Raw genomic sequence first — 23213 nt, forward strand, 5'->3', positions numbered from 1 at the left:
AAAAAAAAAAAAGAAATCGGCTAAAGCCTAAACTGAATCAACGCCTATATAATCTAGAAAAGTTCAACGCTTGCCTTACTTTTCTTTTAGAGAGAGAGAAGCGTTGGTTTTACATAGAAAATCTGTAGGTAGCTTATCTTTAGGGCTTTATTTGGTTATTGTCTTTTCCAGTGTCATTTCAGCATAAATTGCAAAACAAAGTAAATATAATTTGGAAAAGCGCCGGTTATCGAACAAGTCTGTGTTTCAACCTGTGCGATAACTTAGGTTCTTGTTTGACATTCCTATCTTCTATTTTTTAAATTTTTTATAATAAACGTTTGTTTCATTTTTATGTAAGTTTAGAGATCTTCTTTTAGAGGCATAGGAATAAATTAATTTTTGATCCAAAATTTTTTAAATTTTCTATGATTTTTTGATGCAAGGAACGCTCTCATACAGGAAACCGCAAAGACTTTAACTTTTACTGTTTAAATCATTTCAATTTAAAACAAGGATTTCACCATTGATTAGCTTTCATGAAAATCATATCCTTCATGACTTCTTTTATTCTTTAGGACATTAAGGCAAAAGTAATATATTTAAAATAATCAAACTGTTTCACTGTTTCACAAAGAATAGTTTTGACAGCATGACCAGCTACCATTTTAGCAAAACACATCAACAGAGTTTTCCCTCTGAATAAGGGCTTATCTGCCAATAACCTGGATGAAATTTAGGAAACGCGTTTAGTGAGATCAGAGGAGTAGGAGAAATTTTAAAACTTAGAGGAAACAGAAGTTTGATCAAATTTTATTTTCATCGAAAATTTGCAACAAAATTTCACCTTTGTATTTACGTATTTAGAATTCCAAGTTTAATACTGTTTTTTATTTTTATTAATCAGGCCATTCACTGTGCCATGTAAAAATATTTCACAATTAGGCATTTTAAGATTTATATTTGTTTTTATCAGTTGAGTAAGTTGTCTTTGTAAGTAAAGGCTTTGATAAGAATGCATTTAGCTGAGTCAGGACAGGGTGGAACAATGCTCCTTCAATTAAGCGAAAATAAACCACTTCACAAGTTCAATCCATTCCATAAGTCCATTCCATTCTCAAGTTTGCAGTTGATGATTAATATGGTAATTTAAAAGTTATGTTTTTTTTAGATCTCAATCAACAATTGACCACACTGCTAATAAAAGGGCAATTTTGGCAAATCAAAGAGGTTACAAACTGGTCCGCAACAGTCTTTTGCAATTCCTCCAAACTACTGCTAATCCAAAAACCATTCCTAGTTTTAGGAGATGTACAAGTTACAATCCCCACACCACCTCACTAAAAACAAGAATACTTTACCGAACCGTCCCCAACCATCTAAAGTGAGGAAAGCAAATAAACACTCTATTCCAATATTTAATCTCAAATTCAGATTAAGCTGTATATTAGACTGAAAATATATTGTGTTCATAGATATCTGTTGTACCATTGAAACGTTTTTGCATACTTATAACGAATGATAAATCTAAGACATTCCCAAATATTACCAATTCTGATCAAACAAAAAGCAACATGCAAGAAATTGTCAAGACTTTGGCACTAACTTGTTCACCTGGTAACTCCTCCACACCACTTGTGTACGAGCAGCTGGTAGTTTTGACTCTTATCAAGATGCCACTGCATCAATGAAAACATTGGCTAGAAAAAAGGAATGAGAGTTTCCAACTCATCCTTTTATAGATAAAAATTTCGCTCCACTGCATCAATGAAAACATTGGCTAGAAAAAAGGAATGAGAGTTTCCAACTCATCCTTTTATAGATAAAAATTTCGCTCCACTATCTTTGAATGAAACCAACCAAAATGTTTGAATATAGTCATCTTAAAATGCATTCATACGTAAGCATATTGTTCGGCCGTTTAGGTTTTTCAAGCTGCTTTACTTCTCCTGCAATGCAGCAGTAATAAGTTCCCTTGGCCAGTCATCAAAAATTCACAAGTATCTCTCTATGAAGAATTCATTTCTTTTATCAAGATTTTCAGTAATAGTAAATTCCCTCATTTCAGCAAGCTCTCCACTGAGTGAAAGTTCTGGTCCTTGAAGATTGGAGACCATTAATCAAGACTCATTCTTGTTATCCACTGCCTCTCAAATCAGCGACTTTCAAATCCAGGCATTGTGAAACCTCTTGCAAAACTCTCCACATCTGCTCTGAGAGAGTCAATTTTTGCCGTTGTTTCTGTGTTAGATTCAATATGTGAAAGAAAGTCCTTCATGGCATCACCTTTTAAAATGAAGAGACAAAACACGTCACAAATTTAACTAATTGGTATGAAGCTATAGAATTACTGTACTGTGCATAAACAAACAGCTGTGTGACAATCAACAGCAATTTGAGTGTCATTAAGTAGAGCATAAAGCACAGGTGTCACAGTCTCAAAGTTGTCCCCAGTTCAAAAAATTGCCAGCTATCTACATGATATATACAAAGCTATTTGTATGCAATACATGTTTCTATGTACAGATGGAAAATTGATAAATTGATTGTTGATGATATAAATCTCATCATAGCAGTGTGGCTGCATCCCTGCAGCTTAACCCTTTAATTCCCATATCAAACTTGTAATTCTCCTCACTGTAAACCATACTATTCTTGTGATGTTAGTTCAGAGAATTTAGTATTGGTTCAACTAATAATCCCTAAATTGATATTTTCTTTATTCTCATCACTTATCCGGTTGATACTGCATTGATATTGTAAGGAGAAACTCTGTCTAACTAAAATAGTAAAAGATCACATTGATCACCTACAAGATATCTTCAGCTGTTCTGAAAAATTTGAATTCCATTTGAATGTTTAGTCTGGGTTGTGGTTAATTATAGGAAGGTAACCTCTGTACTAAAGCCAAGTGACCCACCAGGTGAAGCTTATCCCCATTTCCCTTGCACTAGTGATTGGGAGGAGAATTAGTACTTTCCCCTGGATGGGATGGCACCTAACACTTCATTGTACCCATTGATACTCCAACTTGGAAAGAGGTATTGTGAAAGTCTTTCCCAAGAACCCAACATAATGACCTAGCCTGGCAAATGTTATATACCTTGGCCCACATTGAAAGCAATGCTCAAGCAAAGCCCTACCTGTTGCACTTTGTGCCTCAACTGCAATCTTCACTCCTCGGTCCAAATACTCTATAACCTTCACAAAGTCATCTTCTTTGAAGTTACGGGAAGTGAGGGCAGGTGCACCTATCAAGAAAAGAACAGTCAATCCTACAATACAAGTTACTTGCTCACAATACAAACTACAGAAATCTGACCATGTACATAGTGATAATAAATCAAACCATCATTTGGGTTTAATTTAATGGTGCATGAATGTCATCTGGGAGGGGGGGGGGGTAGCTTGCAGTGCAGGCGTCTCATCAGGACAAGTTAACATTACAAGTTCATCATCATTTTATCCAGCCAGCCTAGTTTGATTTAGAGTTTATAGGGAACAGTAGGGGGAAAGGGCATGGAAAAGCAAGACATCATCTCCTCTCCTGTCTGTGGAGTAATAAGAAATAAAGTGGCCTAAATAGCCCGTGGAAAATTCACTTTCAGATCATGGTCATATTTAAAGAACAATCTTTGTACCTAATCTAAGTCCTCCAGGTTTCAAAGCACTCTTGTCTCCAGGGCAGGTATTTTTGTTTGCAGTGATTGATGCCATTTCCAGAACTTTCTCCACACGAGCTCCATCAATACCCTAATGAACAAAACAGCAACATCAATTTTGATCACCCCCCTTTAGAAGAATCGAATTTAACACTGTAAAAGTTAGTTATTTATCCAAGGTCTAACCTAAACCACAGTCTTATACAATCAGTGGGCCTTGGGCTCTCTCTATAAAAGGGTTGATATAAGCAAATAAATATCCTTCCACTGTCAGCTTTTGGCCTTCATGGCACACTTCACAAAAATAAATACTCAGATAACAGGTGCAGCTAAATTGGGGATTATTTAGGACATGGTTTTGTAACACAATGGCTAAACTTTTTTTAAATAATCAGAACTAGGTGTCTAATCCAAAAATATCATGTAATTTAGTGTTAACAACTGGGTTGAAAACGTAAATTAGCCACCATAAAGAGTAAAAAAGCTGATGTTTCGAGCGTTAGCCCTTTGTCAGAGTGATTGGACGAATCGCTCTGACGAAGGGCTAACGCTCGAAACATCAGCTTTTTTACTCTTTACGGTGGCCAATTTACATTTTCAACTCAGTTGTTAACACTAAATTACCTGCTATACTATGCAGCACCACAGTTTCTTTAGAAACTTACCCCTTTATCCAAAAATATCATGTTAACCCTTTAACTCCCAAGATCTGATTGTTAATTCTCCCCTCTAGCTGCTACACATTTCCTTCAAAATTAGCTCAGAGAATTTGGTGTTAGATCAAGAAAACAACTTTTACATGATAAGTATTCTCATTACCTGTTTGCTAGATAGTGTATGGATATTATTGGGAGAAGTTACCTCTCAATTGCTTGTGGGAGTGGAAGGGTCAAATAAAGCCAACCAGCAGGCCCTCATTAGAGCTTTGGCACAAAAGTTTGTATGCAGGAAAGTATGAGACCTTGAGAGATCTGCAAGGTGTCTACCCAGATCTCATGCAATCCTCTCCATGACTTGTCTCAAATCTTCCCACATGTAGAGAAACATTTGTCCTGTGGCACAGATAATGAGGACCTGCTTGCAAGCTATGGCATACACTGGTTCTCACCCTTGGTCTAAGATCAAGTAGAAGAAGATGGTTGTCTGTACCACCTGTAAATGAAACAACACAATAATTACATGTTAAAAAAATGAGTTGCTATTGCCAAAAAAAGGAATTTATTATGTTTGCCTGTAATTTTCATGGGACATCTACTAGTAAATAGGCTCTCAGGTATGTAACAAGCTAGTTAAGAGACTTATAAAAGGCTATAAGTACCTTTTACCATGAAAAAAGATCCTTACACAGAACAATAACAAACGAAGGGGTTTCTCTAAGCCTAACCTGACACTATAGAATATCCTAAATCAGTCAGAGCTTTAGCCATTGATTTGGCATTCTTTAAAACCTGAAGCTGATACTCTTTAAACATTGGGCTTTTTGCCTGAAAGAAAAAAAAATTAATATAAATTTATTAAGTAAACCTCTATATCTCTACTACATAGAATCATTTTTACAATTTGACTTCATAAATCTATCCGTGAACAATTTAGAAAAAGTCAAGACTGCCTTGTCAGAAAGGCAAGAAAACCTCATCATAGAGTTTGTAACTTTCTGGTGTTTATATCTTTTGTAATTCTCTGAATGTGCAAAATCAGCACAAGTCACAGAAACTGAAGAGGATGACAACAAAAGAACCTGATCTAAATCTAAATGTGAATTGTAAACTGTAAAACTATGCCTTGATTGATGCCTGTCAAATGAGCTATTACACACCTGTTTCAATGCCACACCCACCCCAGCAATAGCATGGTTATGTGGCCCTCCCTGGAGAGATGGAAACACTGCAAAGTCGATGTTCTTGTCAAAATCATACATAATGTCTGAATGAAAGTCAAGGACTTGACCATATTTCCTGAGGACCTTAGTCATTTGCATAAATCTAATCTGATTTCTCCCTTTCTCTGTTATACTTAGCTGACACGCAAAAAAAGAGAAACAATCATCTTAACCCTTTAAGCCCTAAGAGTGACCAGCTTCTAATTTCTCCTTACAATATCACTCCTGAATCAAACATTAAAGTAACGGAAATCAAGGAAATGATCACCAACTTGTAAAGCTCTTGATTTTTAAAACAAATTCTCCTTGTCAGTGCTTTAGAAAGTGTATAGAGACCAGTTTGGAGAATATGTATACTGATGTTAGGGTGTAAAGGGTTAAAAATCATGAAATTAAGAGATCCTCGCAGCTAATTAGCTAATTAAATTTGTTCTTATAAGAACACTACTGAACTAGTAGTTGAAAATAGGACCTGAAAAAATTCAAACCTGTATGGGATTTGAACCCATGACCTTTGCAATACCGGTGCAGCACTCTACCAACTGAGCTAATAAGCCAACTGGGAGCTGGTCAATATGTTGGGTCAAATAAACCATCCAAGTGATGAATAATGATTTTAGATACCAGCTCCCAGTTGGCTTGTTAGCTCAGTTGGTAGAGCGCTGCACTGGTATCGCAGAGGTCATGGGTTCAAATCCCATGCAGCCCTGAATTTTTTTCAGGTCCTATTTTCAACTACTAGTTCAGTAGTGTTCTTAGCTGAGAGGATCTCTTAAATTCGTTTCTTCACCACAGTGCAAATATATGAATTTCATATATCTAAAATGGTTAAAAATCAATTCACTCATGTATATTCTAACTCCGCTCAGGTCACATCTGCTACCACCTGATGAGTAAAGTCCCTCAGATGCCAACATCAACATTTTAAAAACCAGAGTTGATCCACAAATAACTTCTTCTTAAGATATCAGTACATTATCCAGCCAACAACTGTACTTGGAAAATAACATCTCCCTGCAGATAGAGGGCATGAAATTGTCAAATTGCCCCCTCCCCCTGCCTCCATCTCACCAAGCAAGCTTTCACCATGTCAGGATCTAAGATGGTCATACCCACCATGTGGGTATGACCCACATGTGGGTTTGGGAACGATTTGGTCAAAGTAAGTTCTCTTGTTGCATATATACAAATCAAAGCACTACAGTTGTCAACAAACAAAACAACCCAAAAAAATTACAAAGGATATCTTTTCCAGTTTTCTTGTTTTTTCCTTTGACACCAACACGGTAAAAAATTAAACCAGCTCTGTAGATGAAGCCAAAAGAAATATTTCACTGAAATATTGAAGGACTCAAAAGGTTCATCTAAACTGTTTTTATCTTTATTTTTTTTAAGGAGTAAATGGAATGTAAATTTCTCCCAACTGGATCCAGCAAGACATGTGAATTGCTAAAGGAGAATCACTATCTGAATCAGTACCTGACAGCTCTTAGAGTCTTGTGAGTTGTTGATGTGACCACATGAGAGTGATCAAATGGACTTGGGATGACCTGCATAAATTTTAAATAAAGGGAAGACAATTCGATGAAAAAAAGAAAAAGACCTTGGAAGAGATCAAATTGGACACATACCCTCCAAGCAATATTATCTTTAAGGGATTCTGACTTCTTGAAACACACAATTCAAGGTGTTGTTTTAGTTTACGACAAAGTACTTCTTACCCCAGCTGCTACAAGGCCACTTATATGAGCCATATCTGCCAGCAAGACAGCTTTATGTTCATCAGCAATCTGTAGACAATAACCAAACATTAAGCAAAATTTCACTTAATTTTAGGAAAACAAACACTCTTTTTCTTATTTGTACAGTTTTCTAAGACAATACCTCTCTCATTCGCTCATAGTCATAAAGTCTTGAGTAGGCACTGGCTCCTGCAATGATCAGTTTAGGACGGAAAAGACGTGCAGTTTCTTCTAATTTGTCATAGTCTATTAAGCCTGTCTCTTCCTGAAACACATCACAGCAAAGTGCAGAACTAAAAGTCAGTTAATAGAGTTAATGAACTGATTTTCTTACACATTTTGCAATTCTTTGACTTCTTTTACAATACACTCCAAAAAAAATAATACAATGGAAAAAATGACAAGATTTCAGTTGTCTACAAATCCTAGGAGTAGGAACCCTTGTAAGGTAAAACCCTTCCATCCAGAAAAATACAAAAAAAAAACTTAAAAAAACATTTCATAAGCTGAAAAGGCTGCTTAATGACACAAAAAGTAACAGCTTGCAGTCATTATTATTGGAAATTAGTGTAGGGTTACTCACATTAAGCCTGTATGGCATTGACTCAAAATAGATTGAAGTTGCTGAAATCCTCTTAGTATCAGTCATGAAGCCATGAGTTAAACTGTGACAAAAGATCAGACAACAGATTACTGTCTATCATACAAAATTATCACCAAATAGTTAACCACTGTCTGGCCTAAATGGAGGTTTGGTGCCTGTATTAATGTATTCAAACTATTTTCTTTTCATTTATAAATGCTTCACAAACACCATCATGAAGAATTTGTGACATATGGTTCACACTGACCCCCTAACTCTCATGATCAGATACTATACCCATCCCCTGATCTTGTTGATACATTTATCTATTCTCATTTCCTATGACTGGATAGGATACTAAAATTGCAAAGAGAATTTACATGTTAACATCAAATGTTCAAACTTACTGTCCCCCGTGAGGCAAATCAAGCCCCATTATTCTGTCATGTGGCTTCAAAAGACCAGTGTATGCAGCAAAATTAGCAGGTGACCCTGAAATGAAATTGCCATGATAATACAATCAAGTATAAATGTGTAAACCCTTAACACTGTCACCCTAACATCAGAATGCATATTCTCCATACTGTTCCCCAAACATGTCCTTTGCTGATGACTAGGAGAATTTGTTTAACAATCAAAGCTTCTTAGGTTGGTGATCATTTCCTTTATTCTCATGATCTTAATGAATGATTCAGAAGTATTATTGTAAGGAGAAATTAGATGCTGGTCACTTGCAGGGTTTAAAGTGTCACAAGGACAAAATGAAAGCAATCAGCTTCAAAAACAGCCCTCAATATTGCAACCGTCTTGGTGACCATGTCAAGTGTCCATGATTTAATGTTAAAGTAGGAGAAACATTTGTGTGAAGAATTTTACAATATTACACAAATTTTCTTCCCAATTTTTTTTTGTGGCTTAGTTTTATATCTGTCAACCATTTACTGTTTCTAGCATGCCAAATAGTAACTTTAAAAAAAAGAAGAACTATATCTGATTTCAAAGACCAAGACTTTGAGGCATAATTGTCTCTTGTTTCTGACAAATCTTTACCTGAGTATGGTTGAACATTCACACCCCACTCTTTTGGATCCAGATTAAAAGCTTCAAGTGCTCTCTTCTGAACAAGCAGCTCAATTTTATCAATTATCTGTGTTCCTCCATAATATCTGTAAAAGAAAACCACCAGTTTAAGTGAAAAAGGATTTGTAAAGTAAACAAACCACCACTCTTTTCTGATACCATTCTGGTTGCTATAGCCAGTGGAAAAAAAATTATTACCAGAATAAAATTGCAAATGAATGAAAGTTGTTTATTTGGCAACAAGTATTCTGCAGTCGTGTATTAAGTTGCCTGTTTTTATCATCACTGGGACATCAGAGCCTATAGTCTATGCTAAAAAAAGGTAAACTTGCATGCAGCACTGATATGCTCTAACCGCCATTGCCCTTTGAGAAAAAATAGCCTTCTTCTTCCCAGTTGACTTGGTATTAACCCTTGAGAAGTCCCATGAAGCTCCAAAATGATTATTGGTTGTATTGCTTACTTTATTGATTAACAGGGTACTGGGTAGTCAGCATAATATATTGTACAAAGTTTCCTTTCTTCTGGTAACTTGAATCTTATTTCTGATGATTATTTTTTTATTGTAAGCCACCAAGAGACAACTTAAAAAATTTGAACAATATCGATTCAATTCTAACTCAATGAATGGTTGCATGTTGTTAGCTCTTTGCTTTGACAAAGGGCTAACACTCAAAACATCAACTATAGAAACTTTTTACAGTGGCCAGTTTACATTATCAACTCATTTGATAAAACTTAATTATTTTGTAACACCCCCCACTGACTGAGCACTATAGTTTCTATACAAACTTACCCTTTTATGAAGTGGTTATGTCAACCCCAAAAATTATCATGCATATTAAATTCTGTGTGGGTTAATTCAGTTGTATTCATGAGTCCAATGACAAAATGTTACTTGAGATAAGAAAATAATTTACCTTTGACCAGGGTATCCTTCAGAATACTTGTTGTTTAAACAAGATCCCATGGCCTCTAGGGCAGCACGACTGCAGAAGTTCTTTAAATAAACATTAAAAATCAGTTATTTGTAGATTGATTGTCACTCCACACAGGGACTGCACTCTTAAAATGCTATTAATACAGTAGTTTGGAACTCAACCAATTAAGCCTTTCATTAAGGCGACAGGATGAGAAATGTGTGTTTCCAGAAAATATCCATACCCCCACCACGGAGGGAATTGGAAATTCCAGAGGGGTGGGGGGGTCAAAGTCCCAGGAAATTCCAGAGGGGATGGGGGGTAAGAGGCGAAATTTTCGTCCAGAGGGTAGGAAGTCGATCGACTTTCTTCGTATGTCAATTGGCGCGTTTTACCTACTTTAGTGGGACGTTCTGAAGTTTAAGTTGTTAAATTACGATGCTTCTAACAGTTCTGCAGCAAAAGAAAGTTTTCTTTTATCCTTGTAGCGCTTTGGAACATAAATAACATCAAATAAAGAAGAGAATCACTTTGTTTTTCGAACGGAGCCGCCATTACTCGTTACCAGTCTCCAAAGATTACAACCAAGAGGAGTGGTTACCTAGGGATTTTCCTCAGTCATAACACGTTTCGCGTTTGTAAAATTTACAAATAACTGTCTCGGTCTCGCAAAAAAAAAAAAAAAAACGCTGGTCTCGCCGTCTCGCAAAGTTTCGCATAAATTTACCATTCACTACCCCTTATTGACTCCAGCCATCTATTAATTTTGATCTGCACTGAGCTTAATTCCGTTGCATCATAATGTGTAGGAGACTTGACGATTTCTTTATGGCTTACTTGCTTGCGATGTTACAATGAATGATAAGTACAGTCGTACCGTAGTAGAAAACAGTTGATAGTAACATTGAGAAACATTAGGATCCAGGGCTTTGTATATATGCGCGTGGGACTGGTAACTAGCTAAGGTTTGTTTATGCACAATCGGACGAAATTATCGACCCGCTGTTAACAAGAATCAATGCTTGTGTGAAGAAATTTTACATTAGAGGCTGGAATTTGGAAAGATGAGTTCAAAATAACTTACTGCTGACTCGGTTTTCTCTTTTGCTCTCTTATTTATGACACAATTTTGTACAAATTTACGTTGCTCAATGTGATTTCGAACGTTTCCATTTCAAGTGCACGCAATTTTCTCAGTACATTGTACAAACTTAACAGTTCAAAAGTGTTTTGTTGCGACTTGTACAGTTTTTTTTCTCCTTTCATGTACTGAGAATACTGTGTTAAATGTTTAAGGATAAGTATTGTATTTAAAAATAAAGCAAACATTAAGTTTAAGCTAGTTAGCGACGTTTACCTTGCGCGTGTACGCTATCTCTCGAATATACACGCGACAAAATCACACGTCCCTCTTGTTTGTTGTTTGCTACGAGAAAAAAATATTTCCAGGGGGTATAGGGGGTGGTAGAAAATTCTTTGGAAATTCCAGAGGGGTGGGGGGCTACCACTGCTACCCCAAAATGGAAAATCCGAAGGGGTGGGGGGGTCCTATATGAAATTCCCTCCGTGGTGGGGGTATGGATATTTTCTGGAATTACACAATTTTGAAATTTTTCTTTACCTACAGGCAATCAGTGGCAAAATTGACACTCAATACAGTAAAAATCATTATCATTGTTATGAGGTCGAAGTTGCTAAATGATACCAATATACATATAGGGTGGATGATCCAAACCAGAACAACTTTACTTATACACAACTTCAAAACAACATCTCAGACTGTTCAGCTTAAACTCAAAATGGTCATTCCTTCACTCTCGCCTTTGAAAATTCCAGCTTTAGAAATACATTGCAGCTATAGAGATACATTACGAAACAAACTAGAAATTAATTCCCACACAAAAATAGAAATAGCAATTAAGTGTAAAAGTAAACCAATGGGGATTGGGATTGTTAACAAATGACAAACACTTCAAAATAAGCATACAGTTAATAAAAAACCAGAGATAAATTCCCACGCAAAAATAAAAATAACAATTACCCAAGTGTAAAAGTAAACCAATAGAGATTGTTAACAAATGACAAGCACTTCAAAATAAGCATACAGTTAATAACAAACCAGAAATTAATTCCCATGCAAAAATAGACAGAGCAATTAAGTGTAAATCATAAGGGATTGTTAAGAAATGACCAAAACTTCAAAATAAGCACACAGTTAATAACAAACCAAAACTTAATTCCCATGCAAAAATAGACATAGCAATTAAGTGTAAATCGTAAGAGACTGTTAAGAAATGACCAAAACTTCAAAATAAGCAAACTGTTAATAACTAACCAAAAATTAATTCCCATGCAAAAATAGAAATAGCAATGAAGTGTAAAAGTAAATCATAAGGGATGGTTAACAAATGACAAACACTTCACAACAAGCATACAGTTAATAACAAACTAGAAATGAATTCCCACGCAAAAATAGCAATAGCAATTAAGTGTAAAAGTAAACCATAAGGAATTGTTAACAATTGACTAACACTTCACAATAAGTATACAGTTAATAACGCCCAAAAGAGAGACATTTATAGAACTTAATCGCTTATAACAAAGTTAGAATTTTCTCGAAAATCTAAACACAATTTTCATAACAATCATCATCATTAGCGTCATCATCACAGTATGTATTATTTTCCCTAGGTGTGCAGTGTAGTAGAAAAAGAAAAAAATTTCATTTCAGACCTCAGAGGCAATGAGTTCAAGCCCCCTAACTTGACGATCCTTTTCCTGTTGAATCAAGTTGTACATTTCAGGGTCGTCATCTTCAAGTTTCTCTTGGCCTGTCCATATAGTGGCCCTCATTGACACAGATCGGCAAAGAGACTGCAACGCTGTGCTGCTTAGGAGACTATCATAACAGGGCTGTGAATGAAATGAGAACTTAATGGTTAGAGGGCTTTCTATAACCTTCTCAGACTAGGAGTAACCAAAGGAAATTTCTCCTCATGGTAAAAATACAGTTACAAGCTCAAAGGACAACATAACGAGTAAGTAAAATACCGACCAGGAGACACCATTTGATTTAACAACAAATTCTCATGTTAAATTAAAAGAAATGTATGGCACTGGTGAGGAGAATTGAAATTTAGATCTTAGTAAGGAATAGGTTAAAGTTATGTTGAAAGTCTGTCAAATAATGATGAATGATTTTTCAGTTAAAAACACCCCGCCACACCATTCACTCAAATGCTTTGTGTAAAAGAGTACATGCATCCCACGTCGGTACCCAGAGAGGTACTTCCGTTAAAGACGTTAAGATGGGAAAGTGTTTCAGCTATGAAATGGCTTTTCGTCACTAAATTTCCGTCCCAACTGCACTTGAATTATTTGAAAAGAAAATTTTAACTTTTATTTTAAACGCTCATTGCAATATGTTCATGTGTGTATGTAACCACTTTATTCAGAAAAAGGTGAATTAATTTAATCAGTGATTTTACTCACATGGGGGTAAACTAGCACTTAAGCTAAGAGGTATACAAAGAATTAACGTGTAAAATTTTGAAAATAGAACAGCAGAGGTAAAAAGTTTAAACAAAGCTAGATTTTAAAATATCACAGATTCTTGGTGAAGAACAACCTTAAATAACGATGTATTTTCTAGATTTTCACGATTGTGCAATAAGTCTCCTTCGTTATTCAGCTGTACGAAAAATTATTGACTCGTCCTATGCAAGATTTTTTACGCGTACGAAATAATTCACTAGCAAAATCAGTCTTGAAAATACACTTACCTTAAGTGATCCGAGTTTACGCGTCAAAGAAAACATTTCTAAAGCTTATAATGAGGGAATAAATTACAAAAATAAATAAAAAGCGCTCGCAGAAGTGATGTTTCCCGAAATTTTACTGAAGCCGACGAGGAGCAAACGGGCCTGCTGTAGTAATGGTCAGTGGTAAGAGTACAAATCGAACGAAATATTCTCCTCCCCTCCCCTCATAGTTTTAGAATTTATTTCGTTCCAGGCTTTTCTCGGTTTTCCGCGGTGTAGACATCCGCTTCGTTCCGCTCTTCAAATTCTTTACACGAGGCGTTTTAAAATTTGCCGAGCTTTCATCGTTGTTTGCAGTTTTCTCACGGGTCAAACGCATATTGCTGTTTTACAAACATTTCAAGCTATCCGTGACATCTCCTGGGTTTCAAACAAGAGGCCTTTTTTTGGACATTATGCGGCTTTTTTCACCGTGCAGGTGGTAGTGTATCGTAAACAGACTTGGTAAGTTAAGCGTAACGTGTTTTGTACGTGATTGAAGTTGAGGACAATGGGCAGTTAAAATTTTCAAACCACCGACAGATTACTCCGACACCCAGGAGTTTATTTCGCTATAGTTTTAAGGACCACTTGAGAGCATTTAACTTTTTTTTGCATGGAGAAATTGCAGTGAAGTTTCGATGCTTTTTGGTTGTTTCGAATCGCGGGAAGAAGTTCACTTCGTGGTCGTGGGAAAAAACTCATGTTTATCGTATCAAAGAATGTGAAAACTGCGTAAGTATTTCGAGACCTGATGGTAAAGTTTGATAGCGTGAACTTTAAGTAGCCTTGTTTTAGCACGGGTGAGGACTAAAATCCCTTACTTTACGTCGACATAGGTTTTTTTGAAAGGTAAGTGTCGAGATGCCGGTCACACGAAACAGATTTTTCCCTTTCATTTGTTGATTTTTATTTATCAGTCAAGGTCAATTTTTCTAACTGTTCGGTGGCATATACTGCCGCAGCTGAGTAGTCACTGTGTTTAAAGGTTGGTACGTCTTTCAAAGTGATGAATTATTCACAAAATTATCTCATTTCTCACATGCAGGGGTCGGTGCATAACCACAAAGCCGGATTCCACTCATCTCCCTTCACTACGAATTACGAAACGCCCAAATCGTGAACAACGAAGAGTACTTTCGAGGGCGAAGGTCGTTTTAGTGGTTATCTTGTCTAAATTTTGCTGCACAATATCGGACCAAGGACTGTAAAATCAATATATAGTATTTTATAGGTGACGAAATCTGCTTCATTCAATACGGACGTCGTCTGACTCGAGCAATTCAGCACGTTTGTTCGTTCACCGTATCTCGTGCGCCGGTAAAGCGATCGAATTTGTGGCGTTTTGTAAGAAGATGAATGGTAGTATTCTTTTGAATGGAAGTCAGAGATCAGAATTAGTTATTTTAGTCAAGGGAAAACGATATAGACCTGTTATGGCTTCTGCTCCCGCAAACAAGGAAAATGTCTCTCCTGAGAAAGACATGGAGTGTTTGTCAGACAGTTTCCAAAAGAGTCTTACAATGAATCATGTCGAGAAAGATGGACGTTATTTTCTGGATGTAATGGAGAAGGAAAGCGAACGATTAACGCGGCTTTGTCAAATTGCAGAACAAGAGATGGAGAGTAAATCGCTTCCAGAAGACGGTAAGATATTTTGAGATTATTGTTGGGAAAGTGTACAATGTATTCGATGAAAGGTACGCTTTTGATTCTCGGAGGTGTACCCAAAGACTAGTTTCACCACTTTTGCGTAATCATTTTTGCAGAAAATATCTATTCGAAGCTATCCTTATGAAATTTCAAATTGGATAGCCCCGTTCGTGTTTACTTTTGCTGTCTTCGTGTTAATTTCTGGCTATGTGGTTTGGTCTTAAAATTTCATAAAGCGTTACTACAATTTTTCTACATTTATTTACTGGCGAAGGAAAAATTACCGTTCTCAAATCAAAGGAGGAAGAACTGTATTCACTCTTTAATTTGTAGGTGGAAGAGTTTATGCACCGTATCATCAGCTGTTGCAACGAATCTGCATAGCACAAGTTTAATGTAAAAAAATTTAGCTCTCAAATTTTCGTTGTGTATTTAACATCCTGTGATCCAACTGTTTTTTCAAGAGGCTTGACAATCATGCTCTAAAAAGTATCTGACATGATGTGTGAATGCAGATCTGGGGCATGTACCAACAATAGAATTTACCGAAGAAGGGAGAATTTTCAACACTAATCAGCTGTTTACATCTAAAATGTCCACACCTTAAATTATTGTCCATCATTTCCAGCTGGGAAATATTGGGAAATGAAAAAATGTTACAAAAATGGTTATGTTGAGCTCCTCATAACTTTCTTAGTGTCATTTTGAGGAATATAAAATTTGATATTTATTTTTTCATTTTACATGTCTAGCTGGAAGAAAATTGCTCTTTATTTATGCAAATCAGTGTTACGTGAATATTATTTTAAGTTACCTTTTTAATGCAGAAAAATAGTTAGCAAATCCTTAACTCAAGAAATCATAATTTTTACTTAGAAAACAGATTAAAGTTTATCTCATTTTTCTCTAAGTAAATTCAAACTAATTGATGTTATCAAATTGCAGTTGTGCTTTCAATTTTGATGTTACGTTAGTAATTTGACTATTTATTGTGTAGTTTTGTAGTAAACCTCGCCCACAATATATTACTTAAACTTGGCGTGAGTTACATCACAACAACATTTTTAATGATTTCAAAATATTTAATTGTTTTGATGGTAGTTACTAGCTACATGTAGCGACCATAGATAAGATCTGTTTGTTAAATTTCATACTTTCAGATGAAAGTATACTATAGTAAGTAACTTGTGACCAGTTTCATATTTGGTCAAAGTGACATTTCAACTAGCAATTGACTCCTTCCAGTCATTTCTGCTCATGAATTTTTTTCATGAATACTAGATGTGTGTAATTGTGATTGTTTGTCTCCAGACACCGTCAGCTGCATAGATTATTTTACCTTCATAAAAATACCATTCCTTTACCTATACTGCTTTATCACAAGTTTCAAAGAATATCCTTCAAAGGAAAAAAGTACAGGAAAGCTTTCATAAATTGATATTGTGCATTTGAGGTTACTTGTTGCAATATATTGCAAAGGAGCTAGGTTGTCTACTAAGTCTTCACTTGACCTGAATTTCAGGTTTTACCTTACTAAGTTGCCTCATCTACAGATCTGGCTCTTAATGATACCAAAACAGAGTCTCAAACAAATCAAAACAGATTTGCTCAGAAAAAGTTTGGGTAAATGGGAACATGAGGTCTTTGTGAAGAGCAGATACAAAATTAAAAATTGACAAACTAAACTGTAGCTAAAGAAAACTTAACCCTTTACACCCTAAGATCAGTATGCACATTCTCCATACTTTTTTCTATACATTTCCTAAGGTGCTGATAAGGAGATTTTGTGTAACAATCAAGAGCTCCTGTACTTGTTGATCATTTCCAATGTTCTCATGACCTCAATGTTTGATTCAGGGGTGATACTACAGAGAGAAATTAGATGTTAGTCACCTTTAGGGGTTAAAGGGTTAAATGGATAAAAGGGGTAGGCTTCTAAAGAATTTGTGGTGCTGTATCAGTGGGGGGGGGAAGGGGGCATCAAAGATAATTTGGTTTTATCAACGGAATCATTAACTAAAGGTTAATTGGTTACCACTATGTTCGACCTTAGTCTCTGATGAAGAGCTAACCCTTGAAATGTCGCCTTTCAAAACTTTTTACAATGGCCAATTTACATTATCAACTCAGTTGATGAAAACCAAATTAAGCATGCTTGGATAGTTAAGTCAAACAATCAGCTCTTTGGTTTGTATCAGCTCTCGATAATTGTATTATGATAGTGACTCTCACATGTTGAGGAAAGAATCTTTCATCGACTCTTTTTATGGAAACTACATAAATCTCTGTTGTACACAAATGCCATTCCGACAAGCTTTTCTCTCTGGGACAATTAGACAATCCCAGTGACCTCAGCTTTAACAAGACCCCTGTAGGTCTCTTAAGCAATACCAAAACCAACTATCATATTGAGATTTGTCATCAAAACAAAGGTAACTCTCTGCTGAACAGTAATTTTTACTATATAGTGGATAGTGTTGGTCACCTTCAGTGTTGTAGTGCTTAAGATGATGTTATAGTAATAGCCATTAATTTTTTACTGTGTTATTGGGAGATATTATCCATTTATTTGGAAAATAGCCTTAATAATACAAATGTTTTGTCAGAATTTATACTTTAAACCTTTTCAGTTTGGCACACTGTAATGTGGGGCTAAATTTTTAGAATTGGTGTTTCATCACGGATACCATATTTTGTATTGTCGCTCTCAATATATATCTTGGGACATGTTTCCTGTAGAGCATTGTTACTATGGATTTTTTCTTAGTGACACTTTTCTCAGAGTTAAATATTGAATTCTTAAATATTACTTTAGTCTAGGTTTGTTTAAGATAATTTTTGTTGGTATTTAAATGAGAAATATTTTCCCTGTGAGTATTATTGAGGTTTATGAATTTTGAATGCCTTTTTTGAGAGTAAAAAAAAAAAAGAGACATTTGTTAGAATATTTAAAGCCAACATAAAAAAATAATTTGTGATATTGTACTTTGTAAAGGTTTTTATCAAATATTCATTTTTGTCGGCATCTTATAAAGTTTTCCCTTTAGGTATTGATATTGAGGTTTAGAAATTTGGAATTCCCTCATGGAAAGACAGAAATGATTGTTTTACAAAACTTTATTGTCAAGTCCACAAGTAAATTCCACTCAAGATGTGTTTTAAAATAATTTGTGATGTTGCCCCATGCTTGTCACATACATGTATGGACTTGTAATGTTCTTTCCATTCTTAAAAATGGATACAATTTAACATCCATATGCTTGATATTAGACCAAAATATTTTTGAGCCAGTATATTGAGATAAGAGAAGGCTTAAATTAAACACAGACTGATGCATTGTGATGTTGGAAAAAGGTTTTTTTTTTGCCTTTGTGGTTTTTTGTTTCCTCCAGTTTCATTAGATGCTGAATATCATATTGCATATTGAGACAGCTATTGATTCAATATATTCTGTTTTTTATTTACTTTGAATTTCATTTCATAAAATTGTATCAACTTTTTTTTGACAATCACAAATTCTAAATTCAAAAATCATTTTTAATGCACAATTATGAATTTTTTTCTTTGAGTACTTTATGGAGTGGTTAAATTCGTTTGAGTATTCAATGGATATCAAAACCAGGGTGACATGCAACTGTTAACAATTTTAAAATATTTGTGTGTTGTTTCTCTCTTTCTCTCCAAGCATGTGGGAAAATTAGAGCAGCCAATGGCAAGGCCAAGCTTTTGGTCAATAAAAAGTTCAAGCAATTCAAAGGACTATGTGATACAAACTTGGTAAGCTTTGTGAGAAAATTTGACGCAGTCTATAATATTGACTGTACGGCACAAGGGTTAAATCCAGGGGTTACACCCAGCCTTGTAGCTGATTGTTCAAGGTTACAGGAGAATTTTATTACGAGACAAATTATCTCCACCTGACTCTGATGATGACTTCTGCTTAGGTTCCTAAGGCAACAGTCAATTGCTGTCTCATCAATAGTCCTTTTTTAAGGCTAACCTTACACAGCCCCCCTCCCTAAGATATTTACCCTTCACAATCCAATATTAGCTTTGTAACAGATACATTGGGCCACAATTGGACTTGTCCGTGGTTCAAGAACCATTCACAAGTGAAGTTGAACAAAGACAAGCACTGAGTCAAAACAGTGGAGTTGAGGAAAATAACAGTGATTAACAAAAGGAAAAAAAATGAAGAATTTCAGAGATTTTTATGCTGAGGCAAACTCAGTGTTTAGCTGTGGGCTTGGATTTTTGAGTAATTGTTTTTTTGATTGATTTACTAAATAGTCATCTTTCATGACCAAAACTGTATTTTAGTTTTTTTTTTTTTTTTTCAAACAAAGTACAGTGAATGGTAGTTTTTCCAATTGAGAATATTGTGAGAAGATTGTTCCTTACCTGACTGGTTAATAGTTTATTTCATGCTTCTTTTTTTTTTTTAGGGTGTTGGTGAAACAAATGGTAGAAGGCCTACCAATGGGGATCTTGCAGGTTTCTGGGATATGGTTATGATTCAGGTATGACTCTTACTATTTTTTTTATGGTAAGAGGATAACATGAAGTCCAAAGCCTATTTTGGTCGGGAACTGCATCCAGTTTCAAATTAGTTTTGTTGCATGCGCCATGCCTTACACATGCACAATGCATTTTTATAACCCCAATAAAATTGTGAAATCATATCCTCTTTTGTAGGTTGATGATGTGAACAGCATGTTCTCCAAGATTGATGAACTACGTAAAAATGGATGGACCCTACCACAGACATCTACTGATGAGGTAGAATATCATCACTAATTATGTCTGTACTTCAGGGTGAAAAACGTTTTCCTTGACTAAGTTTTGCAGTCTAAAAGTGTAGCCCTCACTATGTTGTATTTATGTATGTGTATACTTTTACTCTACAGACTGATTTTTCAAAACGCTCTTCATTAACACGTCAGTCGTCACTAACGAGGCAATCATCAGTAGGGAAAGGTTCAATAAGGAGGCAAAAATCCAAAGAAGAAGTGAAAGCTTCTGAGGCTGAGCAGCGAGCAGCAGCACGACAAAGGTTAGCTGCTGCAAAACGAACAGCAAGACAAAGGATGCAACAGAAAAGTAATCCTCTGGACAATGTAGAAATATTTTGTTCGCCAAAAAAGTAAAGTAGTTATTTGAAAGAGAATGTTAAGAGTCAGAGTATAGTTTTAGAAGCATATTTATTGAAGAATTTTTTTAAATTGGAGTACTGTAAGATGCCATTTAAAGTTATTACTGAAGGTCTTTTCCAATTTGCCAAAATAAATACATAGTTAAATGATAAGAATTAATTTGTAAAGCTTTCAGTGCACAGGATGTTAACTTATTATCAGGATTTTCATCTCTAAAGTTTGACAGATACTTGTTTTGAAGGACTGTGAAAAAAGCTCAAGCCACATTGACATGTAGTTATTATTGTCACTTCATTTAAACAACGGAGTATGAAGAAATATGCTTTGATAATCATATAGTTTTTATCTCTACTTCTAAAATAGATCAATGGAATTTAACTCTGATCATTTTTTTAAGGTTCTGAAGAGTAAGCTGATGGTTTAAAAAATTGTCTTAATTGTGCTCATAAGAAAAAACTTGGTCCTATCTTTTCCATCTCTTGACAATATGTTTCAAAACAGAAGTTTTTTGTCAACTGTGAGTCATTTGGGCTTGTAAATTTATGTTCATGTAGTTCAGATTACTGAGTTGTTTTCAAAATGGTGGCAACCATAGTTGAATTTTTAGCATGTTTGTAGATCATTTTGAATATTCAGGTTACTCTTTGAAATCCTAAAACATGGCCAATACCAGCAATTTTTATATATACTTTGAAATGGCAGCGATAAAAATTATCTGGTTTCGTAAGCATGCTTCTTTAATTTTGCATATCTGACCAGTGATCTATACTTTTAGCCTCTAAACATTGGTCTTTATTGAGCTAACGCCCCCTGCTAGGTGAGTTTTCTTTCATCTCATTAGCCATTTCCTTGGCTATGAAATTTGAAGAAAGAGAAATGTTACCTATTAATTATTCTTTGAAGTTAAAAGGCTAAGATGTTAATTTAATACAAGGGTGTAGAGGTGTTTGGTGTTACTTAAGTCTTGAAGACATGGGTACACTCAGAAAAACAATATGTAAGGCCAAATTACAACTCTTGAAATTTCATGTTCACCATTAACTCATAATTAGTGGAATCATATCGCATATGGGGAATGTAAATATGGGCAGTGGAACATGATAAGAAATTTCTGCTTCTAATTTCTATTTTTACTTGGTCTTTACAGATGTGTGCATTATAACTTTAAACATTATATTATGAACATTTTTGAGATCAGTGTTGAAAAAAATATATTTATTTGCATTTTTTTGTTGGTGGAGAAATATGAGAACGTTGGTGTACCACTTATGTCCTGCTAGTGAAAGTAGCTTCAGAGTACAGTTTTCTCATGCCTTTTGTAGTTGTGGACATAGTGGAAGGAATGTGAACCCCATTATCTCACTTTAAGGGATAGTTTGGAAAAAAATTTAAAGAGAGGTTTCAAAGCTGTATTACAGTGAGGTGAAATTTTAGATACTCTTTTGTAAATTATAAAAACTAGTTTATAGTCTTTGTGTTCTACTATTAATTTTTTTTGTTCTTACCAGTAAGTTTAGATTAAGGAGGGGAAGTGTTAACAACAACCCTACATGATTATTTATCGTGTTAAAATAAATTTGTTGTGCAATGGCTTTTTTAGTGTAGGTCCCTGGATCAATTTAGAGTTGTTTTGTCAGAAGTAAGAATATCCATATAAATAAAGCAGCTGAATAAATCTGAATAAATTCAGGTGTCTTTTTAGAGCAATGTAAATTTTCTTCACAGTGTTGATTTGTCATCAATGCTTGTGATTTGAACACCAAGTTGCCAGGGCTGTCTTGTGACAAAGTGTATGGCAGACAGTGAAGAAAACTACTTTCAAGGTCTTTAGGTGAAAGTGTCAATCATTCAAAGTCTAAGCAATAACTAATATTGATGTATCTGCCACCTTCCAGTGTGACTGTTCTTAGCACTTCTCAGCCGAGATCTTAACTTAACAAGTCATTGAGTTTGTTAGTATTTATTGTAAACAATGAGTAAATCTCACAGATTACTTCAATGTTGTCAGCAAAGATTATTCTTTCAAAGTTCATTTTAAATATTGTAATTTTCCACCTAGAGAATCTTGTGTTGATGGAAGGAGTAGTTGTGTATGCATAAGTTTAATCTCAATTTTACAGGTTTGTATAATTTTGAAGTTTATTGAACTACTTTGCAAACTTTGCTTGTAAAAAAAATGGTTATATCTCCTTCAAAATTAGAAGCAGAATCAATGGAATTGCATGCTTCATGTTGCTTGTTTGAATTTATCATTCTAAGATTTTTCATTTTGTCTTTATCATATTAATCATAATTATCATGACACTCTGGCTAGTATGTAGTCAAGAAATGGAGAGGATAAAATAAAGTTGTTTCTATTGGGATTCCAACCTTTTGTCTTGAATACCTCTTGCTAACCGAGTTCAAGGTTCTTGGATGTATTGCAACTTACAAAACAAGTTTTTTTCTGTTCTGGTTCGTTTCCCAAGTGTGAAGTGCACAGACTATAAATGCAAGCAGAAAAATAAATTGAAATTTGGTAACTTATTGTCCAGGGCCCAGTTGTTCGAAGGCTGTTTAGGGCTAATCCAAGGTTAAATTTAATCTGGGTTTCTTTATTCCTTTATTCAAAAGCCTTTTGGGTTAATTTCCTGTCTTATTTTTAGAGCATCAAATAATCATATTCTAGACAAAAAGAATTTGACTGAATTTTCTTTTGAAGCTATCAGATCTGAAATCAGATTTTACACTAACCCTGGGTTATCTTAACCCAGCTTTGAACA

At 35.1% G+C, this 23213-nt stretch overlaps 2 protein-coding genes across 3 annotated transcripts; one reads left to right on the forward strand and one right to left on the reverse strand.

The window, feature by feature from the left end:
* Positions 1 to 838: 838 nt before the first annotated feature.
* Positions 839 to 13769, reverse strand: LOC131776116 (serine hydroxymethyltransferase, mitochondrial-like). The gene is made up of 16 exons (XM_059092253.2): positions 13628 to 13769; positions 12579 to 12758; positions 9846 to 9925; positions 8896 to 9011; positions 8253 to 8337; positions 7846 to 7927; positions 7405 to 7527; positions 7242 to 7310; positions 7000 to 7070; positions 6766 to 6825; positions 5458 to 5563; positions 5026 to 5125; positions 4750 to 4793; positions 3621 to 3732; positions 3123 to 3230; positions 839 to 2265 (listed from the first exon to the last, which is right to left on the reverse strand). Exons 1-16 carry the CDS (start codon positions 13661 to 13663, stop codon positions 2135 to 2137), a joined length of 1503 nt encoding a protein of 500 aa, XP_058948236.1. The 5' UTR covers positions 13664 to 13769; the 3' UTR covers positions 839 to 2134.
* Positions 13770 to 13880: 111 nt separating this feature from the next.
* LOC131776117 (disks large-associated protein 4-like) lies at positions 13881 to 22814 on the forward strand. 2 transcript variants are annotated; one of them, XM_059092254.2, is made up of 6 exons: positions 13881 to 14110; positions 14694 to 15292; positions 18984 to 19075; positions 19744 to 19818; positions 19994 to 20077; positions 20206 to 22814. In XM_059092254.2, exons 2-6 carry the CDS (start codon positions 15001 to 15003, stop codon positions 20443 to 20445), a joined length of 783 nt encoding a protein of 260 aa, XP_058948237.1. In that variant the 5' UTR covers positions 13881 to 14110; positions 14694 to 15000; the 3' UTR covers positions 20446 to 22814. The 2 variants fall into 2 exon arrangements, with proteins under 2 accessions (XP_058948237.1, XP_058948238.1); XM_059092255.2 differs by lacking the exon at positions 13881 to 14110 and adding an exon at positions 14169 to 14380.
* Positions 22815 to 23213: the final 399 nt, after the last annotated feature.

The sequence above is a fragment of the Pocillopora verrucosa genome, chromosome 10 (genome assembly GCF_036669915.1).
Source record: "Pocillopora verrucosa isolate sample1 chromosome 10, ASM3666991v2, whole genome shotgun sequence".
In the NCBI taxonomy this organism is placed as follows: domain Eukaryota; kingdom Metazoa; phylum Cnidaria; class Anthozoa; order Scleractinia; family Pocilloporidae; genus Pocillopora; species Pocillopora verrucosa.